The 15,770-nt window shown below is 36.5% G+C and overlaps 1 protein-coding gene across 1 annotated transcript; it reads left to right on the forward strand.

The window, feature by feature from the left end:
• Positions 1 to 5,048: 5,048 nt before the first annotated feature.
• ndufa4l2a (NDUFA4 mitochondrial complex associated like 2a) lies at positions 5,049 to 13,199 on the forward strand. The gene is made up of 4 exons (XM_079618322.1): positions 5,049 to 5,171; positions 5,637 to 5,722; positions 6,998 to 7,058; positions 11,245 to 13,199. The coding sequence occupies exons 1-4, from the start codon at positions 5,130 to 5,132 to the stop codon at positions 11,299 to 11,301; spliced, it is 246 nt and encodes an 81-aa protein (XP_079474448.1). The 5' UTR covers positions 5,049 to 5,129; the 3' UTR covers positions 11,302 to 13,199.
• The last annotated feature ends 2,571 nt before the right edge of the window (positions 13,200 to 15,770 follow it).

The following is a 15,770-nucleotide window of genomic DNA, read 5'->3' on the forward strand; positions in this document are numbered from 1 at the left end:
TCCAACATTTTGTCCGACAAAGCAGTCAGGAGAGTTAGTAGATGAACATGGGAGGATTTGAGCTTGAGAAGCGGAGTGTACTGACGTCTCTCCGCGGTTAAAACAACATTCCTTCTGATGTTCATTCATGTTTATTTGATGCTGTAAATTAACTAGAAGGAAGAGCTGATCGGTTCACGAGCAGCTTTAACTGAGGCGACACAGTGTCAAGTCAAGTCAAGTCAAGAATATTTGTATAGCGCTTTTCACAATACAGATTGTATCAAAGCAGCTTCACAGTATTAAATTAAAATAATAATAAAATGTCCATGTTTGGTAATGCTAATCAATAGTAATATTGATTGATTCATTAAATTGAATATCCCCAACTGAGCAAGCCAAAGGCAACAGTGGCAAGGAAATGAAAAACTCCATCAGGTGACCCAATGGTGACCTAAAACTCCATCAGGTGACCTAATGGAGAAAAAAAACCTTGGGAGAACCCAGGCTCAGTCGGGGGCCAGTTCTCCTCTGGCGGTTATGAACTAGAGGCCGGATTTAACTGAAAGATTAAAACATTTATATGAATGCCTGGTTAAAGAGATGCGTCTTTAATCTAGTTTTGAACTGGGAGAGCGAGTCTGAGCAACGAACAGTATCAAGAAGGCTATTCCAGAGTTTTGGAGCTAAATGTGAGAATGCTCTCCCTCCTTTGGTGGACTTAGATATCCTAGGTATAACCAAAAGCCTCGAATTTAGCGATCTTAAAGAGCGCGATGGATTATAGGGCGATAGAAGATCCGTTAAATAAACTGGAGCTAAGCCGTTTAGGGCTTTATAAGTCAGTAACAATACCTTATAATTAATACGGAACTTTATAGGTAACCAGTGTAGAGATGATAAGATCAGTGTTATATGATCATATTTTCTTGATCTGGTAAGAACTCTAGCGACTGCATTTTGGACTAACTGTAGCTTGTTTATTGAGGATGCAGGACAACCAGCTAATAGAGCATTACAGTAATCTAGTCTCGAGGTCATGAATGCATGAACTAACTTTTCTGCATCAGAAACTGATAGCATATTACGTAGCTTAGCAATGTTTCTAAGGTGGAAAAATGCCGTTTTTGTAACATATGAAATATGATTTTTAAAAGACAGGTCGCAGTCTAGTATGACACCCAGGTATTTTACTGTAGAGGATAAAGTAGCAGGACATCCTACTATGTTAAAGTTGTATTGTGAGAGGTTTTGTGGGCGGTTTTTTGAACCGATGATTAGTACCTCCGTCTTATCTGGATTTAATAGAAGAAAATTACGCGTCATCCAATCTTTTATATCTTTAACACACTCTGTCAATTTTGATAATTTAGCGTTTTCATCCGGCCGTGATGAAATATATAATTGAGTGTCATCAGCATAACAATGGAAACTAATTCCATGTTTCCTTATAATATTTCCAAGTGGCAGCATATATATTGAGAATAATAGAGGGCCTAGCACAGATCCCTGCGGCACTCCATAGTTTACTGAAGATATGATCGATTTTTTTCCATTTAAATAGACAAAATGGTAGCGGTCAGATAAGTATGATCTAAACCAGCTTAATGCTTGTCCTTGAACGCCAGTATAATTTTGTAGTCGATCTAAGAGTATTGTGTGATCTATAGTGTCGAACGCAGCACTAAGATCAAGTAAAACTAGTATTGAGATACAGCCTTGGTCCGAAGCTAAAAGTAAATCATTAGTGATTCAGTGATCTGTCACACACATTAAAGAGCCACAAAACGCTATTTATTGTTTAAATTTATTTTAAAAATTACCACATTTGAAAGGTGAGACTTTGTTTAATATGTTTAATATCAAAAGTAAGCTGGTCTGTGTCTGTCAGTGTGTTGTCAGTGTCCTCTCTGCTCCACGATGTATTTTTCACTGTGTGAGAACATGGTGTGTGTAAGAGAGCGGCGTAGCTTGTCGGACGTAGCGACAGTAACTAAGTATTAATTACTAATGTAAAGGCTTTTGTTGTATTAATTATGCTGGAAAGCAACAGCAGTTGTTATAAATGTGCTATAGAAATAAAATTTTTGTTGAATTGTATTTTGATGGCGCATTAAAGCGGCCCCTGGTGGATAAGTTCAGCTCTTTGGTGATTCCCAGTGCCTTCAGCTGGAGGATGGCTCCGGTTATGGAAAATCCCTCATTTCTTGTTTCGGCAATGTACTGACAAACTTGCCTGTGAGTGTCTTCGAAGCGGCCGCTTTTAGGGCCACGGTAAGCTTTCTTTGACTGTTAGCATTTTTAAGACCCTTTTTGGCCTCGCAATCTTCTAACATTACACTCTGACACCGTATTTCTTGGCTTCTTAATGAGAGTTGTTTGATGACTCCACTGTGAGCTTAAAGTGTGCATCATATCCTCTCCTCATTTGCTGGTTTACTTGCCCGAGTTGTGAAGCGCTGTGTTCTGGACGGTCATTCGCCATCATGCACATCATACTCAGTCCCCTGACACTGTAAACAACCGGTCGTTTACAGGGGCGTATCGCGTCAGTCCTGCGGGAAACACTCACGTTACACGTCTTTAGTGCTTCCTGTTGTTGCGGGTGTATTATTGACATGTAAAAGTCTAGACCCTGACTATAAGATGACCCCATTTTTTTTATATGTATTTGGTACATTACATTTATTAAAATTCATCCAATGTATACAGGACATACATGTATTACAAACCTGCGCTCATATATTTAAATGCGCATAACTATAGAATTAATTGTTAATGCGCACGTGAGTGCCATCCGCGTTTCTCACAGGTTTAAAGTCTGTGTAGAGAGAACGGTGTCGTCTTAGCGGCCTCTAATTTAATAACTAATGATCGTTGCGACAGAAGTGAATCAATCAAAACTAACTTTAGCTGGAAAATATCTTTATTGAAGAACCGCTATAAAGCCAAAACAATCTGTTACTTTAAATTATACGTTTATTACTGTAAAGCAGCTTTGAAACAATCTACATTGATAAGAGTGTTATATAAATGAAGATGACTTGACTTGACAATGTATACAACTCTTCTCAGAGAGTTTCTCAGGGGCTCAAATGTAAAAAAGGGGGCATCTGTCACTTCATAGTAATTCCAATATAACACTACTACAGTAATTAATTATATTTATAGGCATACACATTTGATGTCCTGAGCCGATCTCAAGAATCGGTATTGGGGTTGATTAAGTGTTTTTTTTAACTAATCGTATTGGCTATCCTAATGGTGTGTTCACACCGGACGCGAATAGCGTGTCAGGCGCGTGTGATTTCAATGTTAAGTCAATGCAAAGACGGCGTAAAAAATCCTGTTGCGGGAATGAGGCGTAGAGTGCGGCGTGATAGACGCGAATACGTCGCATTAGCGCGTCAAGTTCGCGCGAATTGAGCGTCTGGTGCGTTAAGCGCGAATGATTTTATGTAGTGCTTTTTGTGCATTCACACGTTTGACGCGAATTCGCGAGTTGAAAAATCTGAACTTCTGCGCCAATTCGCGCCGCGTTAACCAATCAGGAGCCTGCTTGCTGCTGTCACGACACGTGGTGAAGTGACGTGATAAACGGGGGCAGGTCCGCTTTTCAGTTTAATATGTCAATATGTTTGGTCTCAATAACTTATTTTATATATTTGGCCTCAATAAATGATTTTGTAATATGATTAAATACCTGCGTGAAAGAAGGAATGACATTGTTCAGCTATGTTAATATGAATGTGACACTGAACACTTGCAGTCATACATTTCTGAATGAGATGAAGAAAAACTCACATAATTAAAGAAGTCATGTGACATACATTATAACGAGTCATTCATATATTTTAACTTGTATGTTTCATATAATAAAACCGAAGCTATAGATTGTGAATTTAAACATTTCTCATTTACCACTTTGTGTTCACAAGAGAGAAATTGACGCGCGAATTAACACAAAGTGGTCAAGCGTATAACTAGACGTGGCAGGTACGAATTTGACGCGCTATTCGCGTCCGGTGTGAACGCACAGTAAGACTGGTCCTTTACTAGGGATGTCCAGATCCGATCACGTGGTTTCAGACTCGATCGGAATCGGACGTTACCTCCCAATCAGGACTCGGATGGATATGTATATATATTCTCATTATTTTTTAACACATCTATAGTTATGCGGTGGCACAGAGTTAGACCCTTTTGACTCCACACAGAAACAGCAAACGCGTGCGGCATGACATTTCTTTGTTGACATCACCAAAAGTGAAGAATTTATGTAATTTATTACTTGATTGTTCAATCTACCTCACAGAAGTGCTCTGTTTGTTAACAGAGTTGTTGAATGTTAAAATAAGGTGAATTAAATAAAAAATAAGGAACATCCTGGATCTGTTTTTTCGCTCTTCTTTATTCTTTTTTTATGTATTATAGAAGTATCGGATTGGGACTCGGTATCGGTAGATTCTCAAAATCAAATGACTCGGACTCCGAGGCAAAAAAACCTAATCGGGACATCCCTATCCTTTACTTTACGTCAGCTGTCACGCAGGTGTCGTGCATTCTGACAGCGCGAGCTTTATGCTTTCTAACTTTATCTCCACTTTTTTTTTTTTTTTGCAATTATTTTGCTTACTGTTTCAAAACATATTTTAGCTGTTTTAATGAAAAGGTTTTGCATGGAGATTTTTTTATTTTGAGGTTTAGAGTTAAACGAGCCTGGTGAGAATCTTGTTTTTACTGATATGGTCAAATCAAGAATCCTCATTGATTTGTGTTTGTAGTCTATTCAAGATCTTTTAACATTTGGAGATTATTCGATGTTGTAAGGTAGCTTTGTGTTTTGTTTTTGAGGGGGACTAATATTTTTGCAGATTCACTATAACAACTTTTGTATCTATTTTTGTGTGGTTGTAACCATTCTTTCTTCTGAGGTTGTAAGAAAACATGCCCATGACTCATTAAGTGTAAATCTATTAGTTTCTTTTGTAATAAAGGTCTTTAAAAAAAATCATATCTCTCTCTCTCAATCTCTCTCCCTCTTCAAACAAACTCCCATTCCTCCCTCCCTTTCTTAGCAGCTGTAACACAGACACGCACACAGACACACACACACACACACACACTTCTGCTCTTATTCTCCAGTAAAGATGCTGCAGAAACTCCGAGATCAGGTCAAGAAACATCCTGGAGTGAGTATTTTTAATTCTACTTCCCTTTCTACCTGTTTTAAAATACGATTTGTTTACCTTATAACAAGCATAAATAAGGAAATAAAAGATAATCAGCTCATTTGATTATGTTGCTAAAGTAAAGCTAAATTACATCCTGAATTTTCTATAATAATCAGAAATATATATATAAAGTGTTGCATGCCCTTTAGGACTAAACTTTAACATTAATAACTTCTGGGCAATTAAAAAAAACTGCTATTAATGTAGAACTAGTACACTCATCTACTGTGAATGCTCTTCAAACTTTTAAAAATGTTGAGCTTAAAATAAAAATAACTTAAGATCATTGGAACTGAAAAAAAAAATCTTATTCTGTAAAAAATAAGGAAAACGATTTTTCGACTCAAAATATGATAATAAAGATCCTTTTATTTTATAACACTTTCCAAGAGAGCAAACCATAACTCATCTCATGTTTCACAGCTCGTCCCACAGTTCTTCTTCATCTGTCTGGGAATGGGTGGAGCGTTCCTTTATTTGTTTCGTCTTGCCAGAGGACCTCATGTCACGTAAGGAGATGATTAATACATTAATAAAGCATATTAGTGCCATTTAAATACATGTTAAACTGATTCTTCAGACATGGGACAATTGGTTATGAAATTTTAGAATTTTTTTTTCATCCTATTACCATTAAACACCATAAAATGGCTATTGCGTTTAATACATGTATCCAAAAATAAGGTATTTTATCACCAGAGTAAGCATAATTTGTCTACATGTGTCATAATTCAATACGTGAAGCTGAAAATGAATGCTAGATTTAATTTTAATTATTACACTCATTAAACTTTTAATTTAAAATAAACTATTTAGGCATTATAATTTTACATTTGACAGTGTTGCCTGCCATCACTGTCAGATACAAGATGTGATGGCAAGTACTTAAAGGGGGGGTAAAATACTTAGTTTCAGTCAATCTCATGTTAATCTTGAGTACCTATAGAGTAATAGTGTGTCCTTCATATCTCCAAAAAGTCTTTAGTTTCATCATATTTATAAAATAAAAATACAGCTTTCCGATTCTATCCGGAAAAAGCCGAGGTCCTTGATTCTGGGCGTGGACGGAGCTATAGAGTCAAGCGGGAGCGCGTGATACCGTTGTACTTGCATGAATGGGGTGTTTTATCCCTATGGTTTTATCACTGGGACCGCGCCAGGTTGTAATGGCAACCGGTTTGCAAATCCAGCGACGGCCTGGGCCTTGTTAATAAAACATTCGTCACTGAAATGACCAGAACACAAAACCGCACTTGCCGAACTCCTTTGCTGTCCCGGAAATACAAACTGCATCCACTGTTCCAGTAACACTGGGTTCTTTGGGAAGCTGAACAAGGTATCAGTGAATCCCTCACATCCCAAAACACACTTTTTTGGAGACATTCTTGTCTTGACATCAACCATTCCTATTTAGCGCTGATGATGATGATTTCCGGTAGTAGCGCGTCGATGAGCGCGGTCTTTCTCTCTTCTGGTCGACGTGTGCGTGAACGCGCTTTTCCGAGAGCAATGCTCATATAAGGAGTTCCACTCTGGTCTACGTCATTAGATCTACGATAGAAAAAAACCAGCCGAAACGTGTTGCAACCCGGAAGTATGATTTTTAGCACAGAAATTCTCTGTTATTCGTTCAAAATAACTTTTCAAACTTTGGCCATTATTAGCATGAGAATCCATCTCTTTAACACTGTAAACAACTCTGAATACATGAAACACCATTGTACCCCCCCTTTAAGAAAGTGTGGTTTATTTTAAATATTTCTATATCTTTTGGCTCTTGACAGCTGGAACAAAAGCAGTAACCCTGAACCCTGGAACCAGCTCAGTCCAGGATACCAGTATAAGGTACATGTGCCCACTGAGGACATCATATGAGTGGTGTCCAGATCACACTCTTTACACATGTGCGGGGACATGAAATAAACAATTGCCGGGTAAACCTAGAGGTACATGGGATACCATAACATAATATCATTGTACATTCAAGCTACACTGTGTGACTTTTACCCCCATCTAGCGGTGAAAAGGTATATCCAGTGAATATTAGTTTCTGTTCCTCTCAATTCCGATTTCGTTTTAACTCCTACGGTGGCCAATGTAGTCCAAGATTAACATGGCTTCCAGTTCGACCTCGTCCATTCCTTCAAGTGATGAGGTTACTTTAGAAAACTAGTATTATTTGCAGTAATTTAATTTGTCAGTTAACATATAGGTTATGACATCTATGTAAAATTAATAATAGTTTTATGTTTTCGTTATTTTTTTACCATTTCATTGCTAACATCAGCTATCAGGTTCCCAGACGAATGCAAGCTAATCTTAGTAAAGTAACTTTTATCAGTGCTATCGTTACTCTGTATATTGTACGACATCACTAGCGTAAGGCAAAGTTTACATTGTAGGCTATATCATTTCCTCCGTGAGCAGAGATCAGTTGATGTGACGGAGGTGCGAGGGAGAGGTAGAGGGAAAGGAAAAAATAAAAACAGGGCTGGTGCCAGTGAATTGCGGAGACACGAAAGGCGAAGCTTGAATTAACGGGTATGTCCCTCTTTGGCTAATGTACTTTCAAGATGGAGGGGCAACATGGCGACCGACATTCGAACCCCTCACCCGTATGTATTTTTAATGGGATATTATACACTCACGAGAATACTTTATTACTTGAACGAAGTAAATATACATTAATGAGCACATATATTTTTGAAAGAACTAAGTGTTTTTAGCTAAGAATAAACTAAAAAAGTTACACAGTGTAGCTTTAAAGATATAGAGGTTGATTATAGCAGAAGAGAGCAGCAGTCAAAAGAGAGAAGGATGGATTTACATAATTTAATTCTAGGGTAATATAGCACAAAGCATAATGTTACATTTAATGATTGCATGAATGCATCCTCATAGTCTGTGAAAAGGATCTATTCTTGTTCTCTGTTGTTATTATATGTCATACTGATATACTCTTTATAATACTGTTCCTTCATTAATTAATAACTACACAGGAACTAATGAGTAACGCACTATTAATATGCAAGTAACTGCTATTAACTAACAATAAACTCTAATTAACAGATTCGTAAGTAATAGCACTCAGTTAAATGTGTTAGTTCACTATTAGTTAATCAGTAACTACTATTAGTTTCATACCTCCCAGAGAACTACTATATACAGATTCATAATTAACATGAATAATGCATAATTTATAATACAATGTAACGGTAACGTTGTGCTTGTGTGACTCAAGTGTTACTACATCCTTCTAAAGGAACTACTAATTATTTGGAGCAGTTTTCTAAAGTGAAAAACATGATAACTACCTAATATCGACTGAAGTCATTGTAAGCTTTTGATATTTTTTTAAGATTTTGGATAGTAATTCCTTCCGATGGATTTGGTAAAACTTTAGTCATTGCTAGTGTGTTCCCATGATCTTCACATTAGAAAACTGATCTAAATAATTAGTAGTTCCTTTAGAAGGATGTAGTAACACTTTAGTCATTACTAATGGGTTACCGTTATCTTATATTATACATTATGCATTATTAAAGGTGGGGTATGTGATTTGCAAAACGGCCGGTAGATTTTGAAAATACACAACTCAAATGGTCCTACCTTCTTTCCTTTGACTCCACCCATTCAAAGAACATGGACCAATCAATGGTACGACCGATTGATTGACACACTTACTGTCCAATGATTCTAGGTGGTCTTGGAAATGATTGGCTGGTGTTTTTTGAGTCCTGCCTGCTCCACAGATGATTAAATTGCTTAATTTTTATTTCAGTGCTTCTAACTCAGTGGCTGTAAGTGGGTTAGGAATAGGATTTTAAGTGATTTTGAAAAAATGGCCAAAAAAGAGAATTACATACCCCACCTTTAATATTAATTATGAACCTGTAACTATATAGTAGTTCTTATAGTCTTCAGTGAAGTATGAAAAATAGTAGTTACTGATTAGCTAATAATGCAACTGACCGCTATTACTTACTAATTCATTAATCAGAGTTTCTTGTTAGTTAATAGTGGTTACTAGAATGTTAATAGTGCGTTACTCATTAATGAAGGAACAGTAGTCTAACGAGTTACCGTCTAATACTGTAACTGACCAATGTGATGAAATAGCCAGTTACAGTGGAGTTGTTTTGAGTTTTGTTTTAAGTTTAGTTCATTTATACCTTCTAATTGCTTATTTGCAAACATTTCACAGTCACAGTTGCATTGTGGGTTACTGTGGAGCTGATAGATGTTCGCGTTATTAAATATAGAATCAGAAAATCACGCACAAAAAAAAGAGACACAAAAAATAATTTCTTGTGTTTAATCTGGATGTGTGTTATGAGAATGATTATCACTCAAGTGGCTTCATCAGTGTGCTTTGGTATTTCCTGTGGATCTCATTTCCCTGAGGGTTTAGTTTGCTGCAAAACAAGGACTCCAGTAGGAGCCAACAGATGGATGTAGAGAGAGTTCAGACATGTCATCAGACTGATGTTCGGCATGAGCCGGGAGTTCAAATCAAAGCTAAACGCTGGTCTACACTGACACGTGTGTGTGGGTAATACACTCCTCTCTGTCCAGCTGAGACATGATTCAACACGCCAATGTCTCAGAAGCCTGGTTTACATTACGGATTTGAGCAAAACTTTTGCAATATTTTCTAAATGTCTGATGTTATGCGACTAAAACTAAAAAAAAAATCCTCTCGCGATCAGTCACTCCAAACATCATGCACTCTAGAAAATGCTGGGTTGTTTTAACCCAATTTTGGGTCAAATATGGACAAACCCAGCCATTGGGTTAAATTTTTTAATTGCATTTTTGATCCAACGTTTGGGTTTGTCCATATTTGACCCAAAATTGGGTTAAAACAACCCAGCATTTTTTAGAGTGTGGTAATGGATGTTGGTGGGATTATGTATATCTCAGCCACCGCACTGGCCATTATTTTTAATAGGAGACGTAGGCGCATTATCCAAGCTTTAATGGCAAGGAAAGCCCTTATACTTGTGAGCGGCACATATGAGGAGTTTCTCAATCCTATCTGTGTCTTGATAAATTGTGCCATTTCTTAGTGGTTTATAATCCAGTATTCCTGTGATACTTTAGTCTTTTATGAGTTAAATAAAGAACTCGTCTTCTGTCCAAACACACACCGCGCCACCTTTAAAGAATTATCATGTGACTTTTACGTACGCCCGGTGACCTGTAAATGCGATTTTGCTAAATATTACTTTTTCGAATTGTCTAAAAACCACCTCCATCAAAGTTTTTTGGCGATATATGGAAGTTTTTGTGAAATTGACGATTTCCATTGGGCGTATTTTCAATTCGCAATTTCAATTCGCGCAATTTGACGGGTAATGGAGACCCGGCTAGTGGCGCTCTTTACTGAGTGTTGTGGACAGGTTGCTTGTTTCCTTGCAAAACTAATTTTCTTACAACCTGCCGTCAACATTTTATGTGTACACTGTCTTATTAATGAAACATACAGTACAGTACAGTACAGTACAGTACAGTACAGAAAATACAAAATGCCATCAGCATGTTTTTCATATATAAATTACTGGTTTAGTTGGATTCAATATTTTAAGCAGATATATTTATTTATTTATTTTTTAAATAATAATTTGTACGACTATACATGATCATGTAACACTTTCTCTTTGGCAGCCATTCTGTGCAATACATTATCAAGGGAATGAGCAGTTATTTCATTAAGAAGACAATCCAGCAGCTACAATTTGCACAAAGTTCAAAGATCGGAATGATATCGAATCACAACCGCAGAAAACTCAAATGTTGATTGGAGTGCTTGCGAGATGTTCACTGGTTGACAAGCCGTCGTTCTCAAATGTATGATGTGCTTTAGATCTGAGGCAGCACAACTGATTTACACTTCCTAAATGACTGAAGCCAAACCTGCACTGCAGATAGGCATAGTAATAGAGAAGCAAGTTAAACTGCTCTATGTAACATCACTGTCTGTCTCGACCTGCCATACAATCAACACATGTTTTCTTTCTCCCATCTTTAGTTTGTGGCCATTAACACAGACTACAAAAACCTGAAGAAGGAAGGACCAGACTTCTGAAAGCGTCACGGTTGTTGGCTCAACTTTCATCACGAGATGCCCTTTACCTCACTAGCACAAATACAAACAATAATTAAACAAATTAAAAAAAAAAAATGAGGAAAATAAAACAAATGTAGGGTGGGACATAATTTGAAATGAAGACTTGTTTTCAAACTAGTTTAGGAGAAATTACTCTTTTATATCTTCACGAACGCACTGGGAGAAGTACTTATTAGCATGACCTGAAGAACTGAGGAGTGATACTCTTTTGTTTATGTGCATTAGACATTAAGCTCGACAGAAATCCCTCAAACTGCAGAGATCACATGACCTCCCCCTAGCGAGCATGAGAAAGGGCGACAGGAAGACGAGCAGATGTTTGTCTCTCTGTGAACAGAACCTGAACAGCAGAGACTCATGGGAAGGAGGTCGAGATCCCTCAGGCCTGTCCTTGAAGTCTGGAATTATTTGGAAACGCAGGATCTATTCAGAGTGACACATGTTTATCTCTCTCTCTCACTATCTTTCTATCTGCACGTATTACTGTCTTCATTTTATCGTCACCACCATCCAACCATCATACAACACACGTTCTCCTCGCTGAGCTGGCAAACCGTACAAACAAACACAGGAAATAGGCAGCCGCCATTAGACTTGCAGTGTTTATTCTCCAGACCCCCAGAGATGTTACAAGAACACATATAAAGATGCATGTCCAAAAATCCCACAAACTGGGAATAAACTAAGGAGATTTGTTTTGTTAGTTTGATTTCCAGTGTCATAGACTGACTCGACAGACAGGTTCTCTTTCTCTACACTGATTTAGGCACGTCTAATCAAACTAAGGCGTAAAAAGATTTTAGATTGCAGTACCGTGAAGATAAAATGCATTTCAAAAACTGAGAATGGACACAGAGCTTTATACAGCTGAACTCAGTCACTGTGATGAATTGAGCAAAAGGTCTTCTTGTGGGTCTAATGACTTAACTTTACTCAGTATGATATACAAGATTTTTACATTTTAATGGAAGTTTGAGCAAAACGTGCCACTATTTGGTCCCATTTTCAGTTCACGAGTTCATGAGAAATATTGATTTGAATTAGAAGCATGTTCAATTGTTCATCCATGTATTTTGTTAAAAAAAATACTACCACAAATAATTTAATTTTAAACGTTTACATTCATAAACGATTAGGAAACTTTTTTGGGGGAAAAGATACATAAAATATAGGATAATCATAAACACATAAGACAATGTGGGTTTAAATTAAAAGTTTTAGTGAGATTCGTTTACCTAGAGATGTTGCCAGTTCACAATGGCCTTTTTACCATGGTATTTGTTACAGTAAATATGCATTTACTGCTCTAATCTGTGTCTAATCTAAAGTGGCGCTATAATGGTTCACACACTGTGAGAGGAAGTGTATTCAGTTACACATTGCTGGTTTGCATAGAGTTCAGTGTTTGTATTCCCTGTACATTTTGATGCAGTTTGAGAAATTGTGTTTTGTGCAAAATGAATAAAGACACTGCTGCAAAACATCTACCTATGTCCAGTGACTTTCTATTTATTCAGAAACTGTATATTTCATTTATTTTCATCAGATTGCAAAACCAATTTGAATTAGGGTACGTTTTTCCTTTGAGTTTTCCGCATACTGACGACACCATAGTCACAAGCAGCTCCGATGTTTTATCCATTAGGCAAAAAAAAAGAAAGTCTGACGATATTTAATATGTTTAGTTTTCTAATAACTTTTCCTTTAAAAAAAACAAACATGCAAGATTATATTAACTTCATGTGTGTTTGTGTGTAAATTTGATTTCATGCTTCGATTGAATATGATAGTTGCAAAGGCTGATATCACAGGGACTGCATGTGCAGGCCACGTTTGGAGGCAGTTTTTATTTGTCCTGGATGTCAAAACCCTGTGTAAACTGTTCATGTATGTTAATTTTTTTAAATCATCTCTTTTTGTTATCATATCATGTTAATTGTCCATGTACACGTTTGTAAATAAAACTTTAACACAAAATCAATTGCTGTCTATTATATTCAGCATAACTTTTTATAGTATTAACTTGTTTTACAATAAATGTGCAAATTAATATGGTATATTATTTTAGCTACTTAATTTGTGAAAATCATTATTTCTCTTTGTTAATTAAGTTACTAAAATCTGTTAGCAGTTATTAACCAATTGAAAAAGCAAATAAGTAATATTGTACAGAATCGGAATCACAACTGAAACTTTATTATGCCACCTTAGATACATTTATACAAGTTAATGAATGATATTGGCAGGGTTGACTTCACAGTTGAATGGCCTGTGCATAGCGTAGGCTAGCGTGTTCAGGCTCCGTGCAGCCTGACTATCATAAACTATCAACTCTCTTTTCTAGCACTTTAGACATGGCTGCTCCTTTATGCTTACAACTGATGTAAATTACAACACTCATTTGATACTAATTCAGAAAAATAAGTACTCTCAATGACAGCTATTTGTAGTGCAAAATTTTACACAAAAATTCAGCTGTTAAAGTTCAAATTAATGCATGCATGACAGTTCAATCTTTGTCTTTGAAATTTCTGGACAAATTCTTGGCTTGTGTCTCGTAATATTAGAAGGAAAGAGTCATCTGACCCTCTCACACTCACCTTAGCTGTTCGAATTAACTCACTCCTTTTCATTCACTCCTTCAAGTGAACAGTATTAGTGGACTAACGTAAGGAATAGTGATTGAGGGTTTTGGGGGCGATTTCGGATTCTCTCCCATTAGGGTGACCACCATCAAACGAACCAAATGTGGGACGATTATAAGTTTGTGTAGGACAATGTGGGACATGTTACCAACGCTAAAACATAACCTGAAACTGTTATATAATGTCTATCTAACTTAATAAAAAAAATGTGTATTCTGCCTTTCAGCTGATAAAAATTATTTGTTCTTTAGTCCCATCCAGAAAACACCACATCACAATGTAACATACGTCTTTATTTTACATGTAATTTAAATTCTACATCACTGAGCCCAAAGGCATCAGGCAGATATATCTATTTTTGAAACAGTTCTGACCAAATCCAACTAAAATCCAACAAAATAAACAATGAATAAATAAAATATATTATATAATAATATAAAACAACATGAAATTACATTGACAGTCTTCATGAATGTCCATATAAAAGGGTATAGAAGGGAAATATTATTATATTTATTCATACAACCATATTGTGTACTAATTTTTCATGGGTACCACATATGCATTAGGCTACTGTAACCCGTGACTCAGGTTAGTGTATCCGATAACTAATTTGAGTAGTCATTAATCAAAGCTGGGCTAATATCAGAAGCTCTAGGCACGACTATGGAGCCTGAAATAGTAAAGTCAGCAGAGAACAGACAACACAAAGCAGGGAAATTTGACAAATGTATTGTACAAAATTAAAGACAGTTATTTACATTCCCAGCCTATCTAAGCCGGCTTCCTGAGTGCACAGCGCACAATAAACCCAAAATAAATAACTTCAAATAAAGAAAGAGTCCATGAAAGTTCTTGGTGTGTGTGTGTTTCTTGCAGTATGTATGTTCTTTTCACTACCCGGGTAGGTTTACGCGTGTTCTTATCTGTATTGAAATGAAGGCACAGGATGATGATGTTTCCAAAGATGCCACGGCTGGCCACACCAGGCTCTTGGTCCGTTCACTTCTGGAGTTGGCTCGCCACTGACCACCAGGGTCAGAATCAGATGGTTTATCCCTTTCTAAAAACCAATCTATACATACATTACAAAATGCATTAGTTACTATTGCCTCATTTCAGTTCAAATCTAATAAACTTTTCTCCATTCAAATGTCAAATCAAATATATCCAATTGTAAAGGATATAAATACTCTAATCATCATGTAAATGAATAGGTACACATCACACCACATAACATCAGTTCCAATGAACAACAATCAATCATGTACTTCCATCTCACAGTATAGAAATAAAAAGAAACTGGATATTTATGTTTTTAACCTTTTAAATCTATTTATGCATCACATTTTAATATATTTATTATTTTTAACAGTTAAGATGAACTTCTGCTCCTCATATACATATCAAACATGTATATTGTCAATTAAATGAACTAAATCACCCTTATTTTACATATGAAACAAGAGGATAAATACTCTCTCTCAATCAAATGACTTTTAAGTCAACAAAACAGGGTATAAAGGCACCTTTAGCGGTGTGAACACTATCAAAGAACTGCTACAGTGGTGACTAGCTTATCTGAGCTAGCAAAACAAACCAAAACAAATTCACATTCAAGTGTTAACGATTAGCACGCGGCCAGTGCGATTAGCGATCTTTTATGAGCATCTCCATCAACATAAAACAATCTGAATCTGCGTCTATATGGTATCAACCAGTAAGAATCAGGTTCACAACTCCGATTGGTTTTAAAAGAACATTATTTGGCGCCATAATGGA

This window comes from Phoxinus phoxinus, assembly GCF_949152265.1.
Source record: "Phoxinus phoxinus genome assembly, chromosome: 7".
Classification (NCBI taxonomy): Eukaryota; Metazoa; Chordata; class Actinopteri; order Cypriniformes; family Leuciscidae; genus Phoxinus; species Phoxinus phoxinus.